Source organism: Silurus aristotelis (genome assembly GCF_946808225.1).
Source record: "Silurus aristotelis genome assembly, chromosome: 27".
In the NCBI taxonomy this organism is placed as follows: Eukaryota; Metazoa; Chordata; class Actinopteri; order Siluriformes; family Siluridae; genus Silurus; species Silurus aristotelis.
The window spans coordinates 895,742-908,674 of NC_139600.1; the positions used below are offsets into that span (position 1 = coordinate 895,742).

Genomic DNA, 12,933 nt, shown 5'->3' on the forward strand with positions numbered 1-12,933 from the left:
AGAATTAATGTATATACGTATATTCCTTAATACTTCATATTAATAAAATCATTAATACTTGTGTACATGCGATTTTCGCAAAAACGTTTTTCACCTTGTCATTATGGGGTATTTGTAGAGTTACAAATAGAATTTTTGGAATTTTAAGGAAAATAATGAATTTATTCCATTTTGGAGAAAGTGAACACTTTTCAGATGCACTGTACTGATGAACCTCAAGCCACAGTTTAATAGAAATGTGATGATTGTTCCTCGATTTCCTCATAATCTGAAGTCAAGACTGTAATAAAAGTCACAGTTTACTGCAGTGTTTTTGGCATTTTTTTATTTTATTTTTTGAAGTAACTAAAAAAAGACTCAAACTTTTGGTTCATTACAAACTACATTTCTATTACAAATATAATGAATTCAAATCCACCATGTTGTTGAATTTCCAACCAGATGTTCCACAACATAATGACACCACAACATACAACACGACTTCAGCTCAGAGATATAGCAGACTGAAGATGATTGTTTATGGAAAATATGGAGGAGGAGATTCGGTTGCTGTTACTGGATCATTAAGATCTGCGACATTAACCTCGACACCAGGAACATCTGTTGCCAGAGGATAATCCAAAACAACGTCAGGATCAGCTGGGGCATGAACGGGAAGAGCAGCAGGGTCAGCAGTGGTTGGATCAGGAATTGGTTCTTCAGCTGTTGGCTCAGCTCCTTCACTACCATTAGCAACCTCAGTTTCAGCAGCTCCTTCTGCTGCTTCAGCTTCTTCAGCTTCTTCAGCCTCATCAGAGTTTAGTAGTGCAGCAGCTTCAGGTTGGTGGAATCCATGAAGCTGTAGATACAAAACCAAGTGTAAGATCACCATCTAAAATGAAATACATGGTATCATCTCAGACAAAACCTGTTCTTCTAATCATTGGGGCGTGTCCTCCTCTACAGTAGAAACCTGTTAGCAGTAATCATGGATCCTCAGTGTGATTGAAGCCTCGTGTCTGCATTTTGTATATATTTGGGTGGAGTTTGTGTAAGTTGGCAGCTTTATGGGTGTGGTGGAGACGTGTTTGAACAACTTTTGGAGCTTCAGAAACCCTGATTGAGCTTTTGCACATCTCAGAGGGTTCTTCATCAGTATGAGTGTGTAAAAGAACTGTGTCTTCTTTATATTATGTGTATGGAGACTTCTAGCAGAGTGTGACATTTCCCAAAACCCTATTAGCTGTGAGGAGGAACGTGCTTTTAAAGGGAACATGTTCAGAATCAAATCACTTGTAGGATTCAGTGGTTCATCAGTGGTTCATCTGACCATTCAGAATCCAGAATTCAACACACACACACACACACACTGACCTGAGGTGAAGCTGGAGCGGCAATTCCCTGTACAGAAGAGAAGATTAGAGATCATGAGAAGGTGAAATGGGTTTTATTGACCGTGGTTTTAGAGATCAGACGGTTTATGGGTTTACGCTGACCTGCTGCAGCAGACGTTTATACAGTCGGTACAACTCCATCAGCTGAACGCTCACGTGTCTCTGATCTGCTATCTGTAATATTGACATTTCATACAGTCGTCTTAACCTTCATCACCTGCAACCGACTCGACACACTCCATCACTTCCATCACACCTCAATCATTCAATATAAACAGCATGAAAAAAATTACATTTTACTCAATTATTATTATGTTTATATATATATACAGTATATATACATTTTATTTAAATATATTTTTATATTTATATTTAATAAATTACCTCATCACTGTCGCTTTCTGGCACCTACAAAAGAAACAATATGTTCCAACAAACCACAGAAAAATAAATAAATAAATTAGTGGTTAGTTGAACAATTCATAAATGCTAATTTAAATAACATCAATAACATCAATTTAAATAAATAAATAAATAAATAAATAAATAACTATGCAACTGTAATAAAGTAACTACAACATAAGTAAGAATGTAAGATAAAATATATATGAAAGAAATATAGAAATTACAATACAAAAATGACAACCCAAACAATAAATAAAACAAAATAAATAAATAAATAATAAAACCATAAATGTGTTTATATCGCAAACTGTCATATTGATGAATCTCTGAAGGTTTTCCGAAAAAACAGTCAGAACACATTGGAATAAAATCATTTTACTAATAAATCTTAAAAAAAATAGGTGCAACTTAAATAAATAAGAAAATGTAAATAATTGAATTCAATAAAACAGAAATAAGGAAATATGTAAAGAATTTAAAATGGACTCACAGGGGCTGTTAGTGAGTGGGCCACTGAACACACCAAGAACACCACGAGCTTCATGTTGATTTTGCAGAATAAGACTGAAAAAAGCAATATATTACGTTTCCTTCATTATTAATGTTAATTATTATTTGGTTTAAATTGAAAAATAAAAAAACCTGAAGAAGGTGAGATGAACTTTACCTGTGAGCTTCAGAACGCTGAGTGTTGAGACGGCGTGGAGACGGCGAGCACCTCGATGCAAGGCACATGGAGAATATATACAACATGACTCCTGGAAAGGAACCAATGGCGTCTTGGTGTAGAGCACAGAAAACGTACTTTCCCGAATTGCGAGCCATTATGTTTAATGACACGCTGCAGATTTGTGCTTGCAGTGCAGAAAACCCAGAGCCTCGCCGAGCAATTTCCGTAATTCTATAATATTCTGTAAACTTTTGTGTGGTTGCTGTTTTCAGGGGGCTTCATTTCGTTCCTCGGTTCAGGCCAAAGATGATTGAAGCAAAGATCTTAAGCGAGATGTCAACTCTGGAATCCTGGGAATCGGTTAATGATACGTTTTGGCAAAAAAAACTCCACTTCAGGGTAAAAATTGTAAACGTTCTCTGATCCCCAGCATGGTTGCGACAGACTCGAATGTTCAGAAGATTATCACAGTTATCATACGGTTAAAGATTCAGCGGATTTATAGCTTTACTTTACAGCACGGTGCTGGGGTCAGAGCGCAGGTTCAGCCACTACATCGCCCCTGGAGCACAGAGGGTTAAGGGCTTTGCTCAAGGGACCAAACAGAGGCATCTTGGCAATACCGGGGCCTCCGATCACTGACCTACCACCTCTTCTATAAGGTTTAAATGTTCTTCAAAACAAGCAAAGGTTCAAAAATAGTAAAAAGGAAATCATCAAAAATCAAAATCTTTCAAAGTGGTACGTTTGGCAACCCTGAATCCTTGCTCAAGGGCATAAGAGTGGCGACACAAAATAATAATAAAATACACAATAATAATAATAATAATAATAATAAAATGTGCTGCAATCTCACAGGAATCAATTAAATCAATGGGGTAAAAAAAAAAACTATTAAATCCCATCTGGGAAGAACCGATAATCAGCCTTCAGTCGTTTCACCTCCTCGTATTGATGAGGTAAAGCTGGTCTCCTGATGATTTACATCATTTTAAACACCATATATATATTTATTTATTCTTGTGTATTCAATCATCTGGCGCTCGTTTCTATCTATAGAACACAGAGATTGAAGGTCTGATGCTTCGCTAGTGTTGGATAATAGATCGTTTCTTTGATGTAAAGAAGTTTGTGGTTTTGAGAAATGAAACGTGTCTCTGACGGGAGATGTGATTATGACAAACGTGTCCATACAGGTTACATTAACAACTACATTTAAAGGTTTTGGTGTAAAATATGAACATATTTATTTTCTGTTTTCATTTTTAATATTGTTGCAGTTGGTTAGTTGGTGTAGAACTAAAGATCTTTCAGGTGAAATATTTTGCTGTAGATTGAGTTTATGAAGTAAATTAAACAGAATCCATGAATTATTCTGTGGAATAATGAGGACAAAACTTTTTCAGGTTGTTGTGTGTTCTCAGTGTTTTATATCATGATTTTTAGGGCATAAAAAGAACAAACTCCAACATGAAAGCATATATTTTACTTTATTTAAAGAACTGAAACTCTATTCACACACATCCAACATCCATCAGAGACAAAGCGAAGTGTAGACAGGTGTTACACAATCAAACATACACCATGTTATGACTTTAGATGCGTTATGACAGTACATGATGGTCAGTTATATCTGAATTAGAATCAGGATTTTCTACAAAACTAACGTTTACTCGAGCTTCATTCATCAATGACTAAATACTATTACGTCAGCAAAATATCTCCAAGCTCTGCTTGGGTTGTAGGAACATCTCCCTCCTTCAGGATCTCAGCAGAAAAGCTTCTGGCATAAAAATAACAGGGACACAATAAGGTGTGGATTTGATCATTTCTAATTTTATATAGGAAATTAATAATGATTAAAAAAATCACAACATGGCAACCCACCTTCCTCTTTATGGCTATGTAGGAACCAGAAAGAAAAAAAAAGGTCAGAGATATAATTTCTGAAATGGTTTTACACACACACAAACACACACACACACAAACACACACACACACACACACACACACACACATACACACACACACACACACACACACACACACAGTAAAGATTATACCTGGCCTGCCGGGACTTGTGGGTCATGTTGAATCTGCTGCTGTTGAGGATCATTTGCCTGGCAGAAGCACACACAAGTTAAACATGTTTAAATATCTGACAACAGAAAATGAGAACTCCGAGAAAATGAGACGATGAGTTTTCGGGAAGAGCAAGTCATGAAACTATATAATGTGAACTATAGAGATGAATTAATAATCACACACTGACGCAATAAATCAAACAGAATCATGAACAAATCCCTGATTTATACACATACTGTATGTGTGTCCGATCTAATTCACGTGGCAAAACTGTAAGCTAGCGGTCATACCGTGGGGGGCTGCTGCTGGGGGGCAGTTTGGGGTGGATAGTTGAAGACCAGGGGATCGTTGGCCTGTGGAGGAGCAGCCTGCTGGAAACACAAACAGAACCCAGTTTCAATCTTCATGTACTAATTCCACATATAAACATTATACATTCGAGATTATGTTTATATGTGAAAATTGTTCTTCTAATTCCCTCCACTCCTCTGGGAAGATGTTCCTCTAGATTTTGGAGTGTGGACTTTTGTGTTTTTTAGCCGAAGGGGTGTTGGTAAAGTCAGGTAGGTGAGAGGGTGAGGAGGCCTGGCGTGCAGTCACCGTTTACATTCATCTCAAAGGTGTTCATTAGGATTTGAGCTCTATAGCAGGCTAAGATCTTCCTCTCCAAAATCATACACACAATTGTATCAGATGTCTTTGGATGAGCTGCATGAAATTTTCCATTCAGTTGAACAAGGAGACCCAAACATGTTCCAGCTCCATGTAGATCTGCTCGCTATGTATTGGAGTGAAAGATCTCCTGCTATAGAGCTCCAACCCTAATTGTAATGAATGTGTGTGCTGACTGCACCCCAGGCCTCCTCACTTCATCTCACCTACGTCAATACTTGACTTTATTAACACACTTATGGCTGAATAGATCTCCGCCAAATCTAGTGGAACATCTCCCCAAAAGAGTGGAGCTTATTATAAAAGGAAATGGGTGTGAAATTTGATGCTCAAAAACATACCAACGCTTATGCTCTCATGCTCAGATGTCAGTTTTGTTCACAAAGTGTCTATATGTTGGGGGTCTTACCCTGGGTGGCTGCTGCTGAGGGCCGGTTTGTGTCGGATAACCGAAAGGGAAAATCTGTGAAATGTATGAGATTAAATATCAGAAACACAAAAAGCTTTGAGACTGAAACTTTTGGAAGCAGTTAATTATATACGTAGATCAGCTCACGTTGGGGATTTGCGGCATCACGTTTGGCAACACCTGAAAAAGAACGGGAAATTATGATTTGATGTTCGTGACTAATGCATGCTGGGAAAAAATGCATTAGTGAAGAGTGTTACCTCGCCCTGTCTGTAGTTGTAGGGATAATACTAAAACATGCACACAAAAAACACACCGTTAGAGCAGAACTTCTTTCTACACAACATTTCAGAGAAATATCTCCAACATCCCTGTAATTATTCATAATCAAACCCCTTGCTCACTTCCAGAGTGTATCATTATCACGTCTCCTGTCACTACACACTTATTACACACACTGATATCATGCTGAAAATGGAACGATGCAGTGTGTTTAGTGGAAATAAAAGCGTAAAACTACCAGGAACATCTGAAATATCTGTACGGGAAGTACGAGTGAGGAATTACTTACGATTTCTATACTCTTTCTGCCAGGAGCTTTGGGGAGAGAGTACTTGATAAAAGCCTGGTGAAAGGAAACAGAGGGAAATGACTGGAATGACACTGAATAGACTTTCTGATTACTTTCTATTTATTTAAATCTGTCAAATCAAATGAAAGTCAGGTTGCCAGATTTACTTCACTGTTCTTCAAAACAATCAGGGGTTCCAAAATATTTGGGGGAAAAAAAAAGCGGCGGTTGTCCAAAGCCATCAGAAATCTAACGCTCTCTATATATAAAATCATAATTATAATCTCTGCTATTTAATTTCAATAAAAGCCAGATGATGGAGAAAAAAAATCTGAAAGTGGTGAAATATCTGAAAATGGCAACCCTGATCAACTACTCAACTTCTATATATATAAATACTCATTCATACTCACAGTTCCAGATCCTTGTCCTCCTGCTGCAGTTCCCTGGAAACCAGGATGAATGATCTGCAAAATAATTAATTATAATAAGAACAATAAAAATAAGAGGTGTAGATTCGAGTCAAAATTCAGTATGGAGAGAATTTTATTAAGTATTTTGGACCATAAATATAAAAAAAAACGTAAAATAAAGCATGAAAACCTCAATGCTGATAGGAGCGTTAGGTCCAGGCTGAAGATGCGCTGGCAGGCCGGGAAACATGCTGCCCGTCCCCTACACACAACATGGTTACACAAGTAAATCATCATCTCACAACCATCAGATGTTGAGGTGTGGAAATGTGAAAGTGCTGCCAGGGTAAGGAACAGCAGCAGAACCCTAACCCTCACCCATTAACACATATTAGATTCATCAAGCTAAAATATACAGTCAGATGTTTCTCAACTCTGATCCTGATCACTAAGTCTTCAGCCTCATGAACATTCTCTGCTAAATGAGTCAAAACCAGCAGTTTAGCTAAAAAAAAGTACATTAATAAAATGTTAACAAGCTAATTTACCAAAAAAATAATTAAAAAGCAGCTAATTTACCAAAAAAATTATAAAAAAGCAGCTAATTTACCAAAAAAATAATTAAAAAGCAGCTAATTTACCAAAAAAATAATAAAAAAGCAGCTAATTTACCAAAAAAATAATTAAAAAGCAGCTAATTTACCAAAAAAATAATTAAAAAGCAGCTAATTTACCAAAAAAATAATAAAAAAGCAGCTAATTTACCAAAAAAATAATAAAAAAGCAGCTAATTTACCAAAAAAATAATTAAAAAGCAGCTAATTTACCAAAAAAATAATTAAAAAGCAGCTAATTTACCAAAAAATAATTAAAAAGCAGCTAATTTACTAAAAAAATAATTAAAAAGCAGCTAATTTACCAAAAAAATAATAAAAAAGCAGCTAATTTACCAAAAAAATAATTAAAAAGCAGCTAATTTACCAAAAAAATAATTAAAAAGCAGCTAATTTACCAAAAAATAATTAAAAAGCAGCTAATTTACTAAAAAAATAATAAAAAAGCAGCTAATTTACCAAAAAAATAATTAAAAAGCAGCTAATTTACAAAAAAAAAAAAAAAAAAGCAGCTAATTTACCAAAAAATAATAAAAAAGCAGCTAATTTACCAAAAAAATAATTAAAAAGCAGCTAATTTACCAAAAAAATAATAAAAAAGCAGCTAATTTACCAAAAAAATAATTAAAAAGCAGCTAATTTACCAAAAAAATAATTAAAAAGCAGCTAATTTACCAAAAAAATAATAAAAAAGCAGCTAATTTACCAAAAAAATAATTAAAAAGCAGCTAATTTACCAAAAAAAAAAAAAAAAGCAGCTAATTTACCAACTTTACATGTAATTCGAACGAATTCACTAAACTCAGTTTACTACTGTTTTGATAATGAATTTTATTTCTTGATTTGATTTATATAATCAATTAATTTATGTATTTATTTATTCATTTATTTTTTATTACTACTGGTATTTTGTTTAGCATGGGAAGCTAATTTTATTAGATTTATTTTATTTATCTGTATTATTATTTATTTATTAGAGTTTTATCTCAACTGCTTAAGAAAATTTCAATACTCATAGCATCGAGATTTGAAATGAGTAATTTAAGGGAAATATATGATCATTTTTTTATTATTATTATTAATAATCTTTTTTTTTTTCTTTAAAAAACATTCTAACGTGATTACATTTTTTCGTTCTTTTAACTGGTTAATATTTTTTATGTCTATTTTTCTTTGTTTCCTTCTTTCTTTTATTACAATTCAAGATTTTTTATTTTTTTTAAGTATATCATATTCAAGAAAGAAGTAATAAGGGATAAACTCACAGCTCCGGCTCCTTGTCCTCTTGGTGGAAGCAGCTGAACAAAACAAAGGAAAAGTGAGACACCAAGTGGAACTGAGGATCACCACCGTGATGAAGATCAAACTCTAATGCAATCATTTCATCTCATCGTCTCATCGTGTCGTAGGTCTACACACTAACATGTTGGGTTTTGTTATCGTTAATGTTTGGTGGTAAAAAGTACAAAAGTAAACGTACAATCTCCATGCTGATGGGCGTGGTCACTCCAGCCTGGAGGTGTGACGGTGAGAACATGTCGTTCACAGCCTTCAAATAAATACATGGTGGGTTTTATAGAAATGAATCTTTAATCATTTCAAATAATATTGAAGAAAGAATTCATATGAAACCTGCCCATATTTTATATGTGATTCAGAATAATTACTTTGGATAAATAAATGAATTATAAATGAATTATTTTTATAATAATTCATTCTTTTCTAGAGTAAATATCTATGATATCTATCTACTGAACAACCTGCCCAGTCCAAATCCTCTTGTACTGCTCTGGGATGAGCGAGGAACTAGTGAAGAACATCTCAGGTTTTAAAAGTATTTCAGCTGAACGTTTGGAGATACAGAGTGTGTAAACCTGTTCTTCATTTCTTTTAACATCTGGACATTTATAGATTCTTTTGGTCGAAGGAACTAAAGGAACATGCATGTGTCTCTCAAAAAGATTTTCAGAAGGAATCTGGTCTGTGGTGTACAAAAGTTTGAAGACCTCTGATATATGCGTGTCATGTGACGTCATGCGATGTACCTGATTGGCCATCTGGTTTCCATAATGCGGCAGGAAACTGTAGAAATTGGAGAGCTGTAAAACAACAAACGGAATTTTAGTATTTTATTCTGAACACTAAATTAAATATCTTCTGAATAAAGTCTTCTGTCTTCTTTTCTTTCTTCTTTTGAACGTTGACTTTTTGACATTTTTAAATATTAACAGTTCTTGACTTCTTGGTGGGTCTAATCCGGCATTAGGGTTCTACTGAGGTTCTTATGGTTCTGTTTAGAGCCTGACACCACCATGTCTCTGTATCAGAAAGCTCTCTGTAATCATCCAAACAACTGCTGAAGAACCAACAATGTTAAGATGTTGAGGAGATCAAAAATAAATGTATCACACGTGTACTCAATAATCACAGTTGTGGAAAGTGAATAAATAAATTAAAGAATTCTCAAAGGAATATTGAAGGAAACTAAGCATTTCTTCTAAAGAGCATACGAGGAACCCTGTGGTGGAGATACGTTTTAACATTGTCAGCAAAAATAAACATTATGTAGTAAAATAAATCGGCCTACAAAACAGAAAGCCTAAGAAGTACTGAGTACAGGAGCGCAGTGAGAAGACAGAGGTTTGGTGTACCGGTGCAGCTGAAGCCGCTGAGATGAACGAGAAGCAGAACACGGCGCTCCACATGGTCTCGGAGGAACACAAGCAACACGACAACCTGCAAATATCAACCAGCTGTTAGCAAGCACATTCACCGAACATGACAAGAGAAGCATCACGCTGGGTTTCTTACCTGGTCCTGCAGGAGGAGATGAGGAAGGTCTGGAACTGGAGATGCTTCTGGATGGAGACGGAGAATGCACAGCAGCTTTTATTGCAGCTCAGACTCTTACGTGTGATTGACTCACTTCTGAGCTCAGATAGTAATTTAGTAAATGATCAGTAGCCAGACACCGTGTGTGTGTGTGTGTGTGTGTGTGTGTGTGTGTGTGTGTGTGTAATATCAGGGGGCAGTTATGATTATGATGATAATACAGTAGGGAAGTGCAGACATCAGTGTAAACCTCACACACAGGTGATTATTTACCACCTGCTGATTTTCACTGCATGTGAAATTTCTTCTTTTTATACTTTTTTATTTGTTTAAAAAAATTCTGCGATTTTTATTTTAAACTTTACAACTTTTTAGATGCTGGTTTTCAAACGTCACTTCCTCCTGTTTTTTTTATATACATTTGCAAAACACTTGCTATTAAAGAACATTTAGTTATTTATTTAATATTTGTTTGTTTATTTTGCACTCAGAATTGTGCAAAACAACACACACACACACACACACACACACACACACACACACACACACACACACACACACACACACATACACACACACACACACACACACACACACACACACATACACACACACACACACACACACACACACACACATTAACGACTTTATTTATCTTTGTTTGTTTGTTTGTTTGTTTTACACTCAGTATTGATGGTTATTTACACCTACACACACAAACATACACACACACACACCTACATATTTACATATAAACACAGAACTACATACACACACACACACACACACACACACACACACACACACACACACACACACACACACACACACACACACACACACACACACATTAAAACACATTTATTTATTTGCTGGTTTGTTTGTTTTCCACTCGGTATTGTTCGTTTGTCACACCTACATGCACAAACACACACACGCATACATATATATACACACATACACATACATACATTCATACATACATACACACAAACAAACACAAACATACATACATACATACACATGCATACATACATACATATGTACACACCAACACACACACACACACACACACACACACACACACACACACACACACACACACACACAAACATACATACATACATACACAACACACACACATATATTAAAGTGCATTTATTTATTTGCTGGTTTGTTTATTTGCTGGTTTGTTTTTTTTTCCACTCGGTATTGTTTGTTTGTACACACATACATACACAGACAGACATAAATACATTCACAAATACACACATACATTCATACACACACACACATACACATACAGTGAGGAAAATAAGTATTTGAACACGCTGCTTATTTGCAAGTTCTCCCACTTAGAAATCATGGAGGGTCTGAAATTGTTATCGTAGGTGCATGTCCACTGTGAGAGACATAATCTAAAAAAAATCCAGAAATCACAATATATGATTTTGTAACTATTTATTTGTATGATACAGCTGCAAATAAGTATTTGAACACCTGAGAAAGTCAATGTTAATATTTGGTACAGGAGCCTTTGTTTGCAATTACAGAGGTCAAACGTTTCCTGTAGTTTTTCACCAGGTTTGCACACACTGCAGGAGGGATTTTGGCCCACTCCTCCACACAGATCTTCTCTAGATCAGTCAGGTTTCTGGCCTGTCGCTGAGAAACACGGAGTTTGAGCTCCCTCCAAAGATTCTCTATTGGGTTTAGGTCTGGAGACTGGCTAGGCCACGCCAGAACCTTGATATGCTTCTTACAGAGCCACTCCTTGGTTATCCTGGCTGTGTGCTTCGGGTCATTGTCATGTTGGAAGACCCAGCCTCGACCCATCTTCAATGCTCTAACTGAGGGAAGGGAACTGATTTTGTTCCCCAAAATCTCGCAATACATGGCCCCAGTCATCCTCTCCTTAATACAGTGCAGTCGCCCTGTCCCATGTGCAGAAAAACACCCCCAAAGCATGATGCTACCACCCCCATGCTTCACAGTAGGGATGGTGTTCTTGAGATGGTACTCATCATTCTTCTTCCTTCAAACACGTTTAGTGGAATTATGACCCAAAAGTTCTATTTTGGTCTCATCTGACCACATGACTTTCTCCCATGACTCCTCTGGATCATCCAAATGGTCATTGGCAAACTTAAGACGTGCCTGGACATGTGCTGGTTTAAGCAGGGGAACCCTCCGTGCCATGCATGATTTCAAACAATGACGTCTTAGTGTATTACCAACAGTAACCTTGGAAACGGTGGTCCCAGCTCTTTTCAGGTCATTGACCAGCTCCTCCCGTGTAGTTCTGGGCTGATTTCTCACTTTCCTTAGGATCATTGAGACCCCACGAGGTGAGATCTTGCATGGAGCCCCAGTCCGAGGGAGATTGACAGTCATGTTTAGCTTCTTCCATTTTCTAATGATTGCTCCAACAGTGGACCTTTTTTCACCAAGCTGTTGGCAATTTCCCCGTAGCCCTTTCCAGCCTTGTGGAGGTGTACAATTTTGTCTCTAGTGTCTTTGGACAGCTCTTTGGTCTTGGCCATGTTAGTAGTTGGATTCTTACTGATTGTATGGGGTGGACAGGTGTCTTTATGCAGCTAACGACCTCAAACAGGTGCATCTAATTTAGGATAATAAATGTAGTGGAGGTGGAGATTTTAAAGGCAGACTAACAGGTCTTTGAGGGTCAGAATTCTAGCTGATAGACAGGTGTTCAAATACTTATTTGCAGCTGTATCATACAAATAAATAGTTTAAAAATCATATATTGTGATTTCTGGATTTTTTTTTTTAGATTATGTCTCTCACAGTGGACATGCACCTACGATGACAATTTCAGACCCCTCCATGATTTCTAAGTGGGAGAACTTGCAAAATAGCAGCGTGTTC

At 36.3% G+C, this 12,933-nt stretch overlaps 2 protein-coding genes across 2 annotated transcripts; both read right to left on the minus strand.

The window, feature by feature from the left end:
- Positions 1-310: 310 nt before the first annotated feature.
- Positions 311-2,319, minus strand: enam (enamelin). The gene is made up of 5 exons (XM_083532232.1): positions 2,269-2,319; positions 1,758-1,781; positions 1,476-1,547; positions 1,354-1,380; positions 311-838 (listed from the first exon to the last, which is right to left on the minus strand). The coding sequence occupies exons 3-5, from the start codon at positions 1,512-1,514 to the stop codon at positions 518-520; spliced, it is 387 nt and encodes a 128-aa protein (XP_083388358.1). The 5' UTR covers positions 1,515-1,547; positions 1,758-1,781; positions 2,269-2,319; the 3' UTR covers positions 311-517.
- Positions 2,320-3,962: 1,643 nt separating this feature from the next.
- On the minus strand, positions 3,963-10,140 carry scpp5 (secretory calcium-binding phosphoprotein 5). Its single transcript, XM_083532226.1, has 15 exons — positions 10,024-10,140; positions 9,864-9,948; positions 9,258-9,311; positions 8,693-8,761; positions 8,478-8,510; positions 6,789-6,860; positions 6,599-6,652; positions 6,186-6,239; positions 5,875-5,904; positions 5,762-5,794; positions 5,615-5,668; positions 4,824-4,904; positions 4,512-4,568; positions 4,336-4,349; positions 3,963-4,231 (listed from the first exon to the last, which is right to left on the minus strand). Exons 2-14 carry the CDS (start codon positions 9,915-9,917, stop codon positions 4,344-4,346), a joined length of 651 nt encoding a protein of 216 aa, XP_083388352.1. The 5' UTR covers positions 9,918-9,948; positions 10,024-10,140; the 3' UTR covers positions 3,963-4,231; positions 4,336-4,343.
- Between the last annotated feature and the right edge of the window lie 2,793 nt (positions 10,141-12,933).

Coding starts and splice junctions, on each gene's coding strand:
- enam (XM_083532232.1), bottom strand. CDS start 1,514: ATGGAGTTGTACCGACTGTATAAACGTCTGCTGCAGCAG. Junction 1,381..1,475: donor ATAAACGTCTGCTGCAGCAG/GTCAGCGTAAAC, acceptor TCTTCTGTACAG/GGAATTGCCGCTCCAGCTTC. Junction 839..1,353: donor CCGCTCCAGCTTCACCTCAG/GTCAGTGTGTGT, acceptor TTGTATCTACAG/CTTCATGGATTCCACCAACC.
- scpp5 (XM_083532226.1), bottom strand. CDS start 9,917: ATGTGGAGCGCCGTGTTCTGCTTCTCGTTCATCTCAGCGGCTTCAGCT. Junction 8,762..9,257: donor GAAACCAGATGGCCAATCAG/GTACATCGCATG, acceptor ATTTATTTGAAG/GCTGTGAACGACATGTTCTC. Junction 6,653..6,788: donor ACGCTCCTATCAGCATTGAG/GTTTTCATGCTT, acceptor ATTATTTTGCAG/ATCATTCATCCTGGTTTCCA.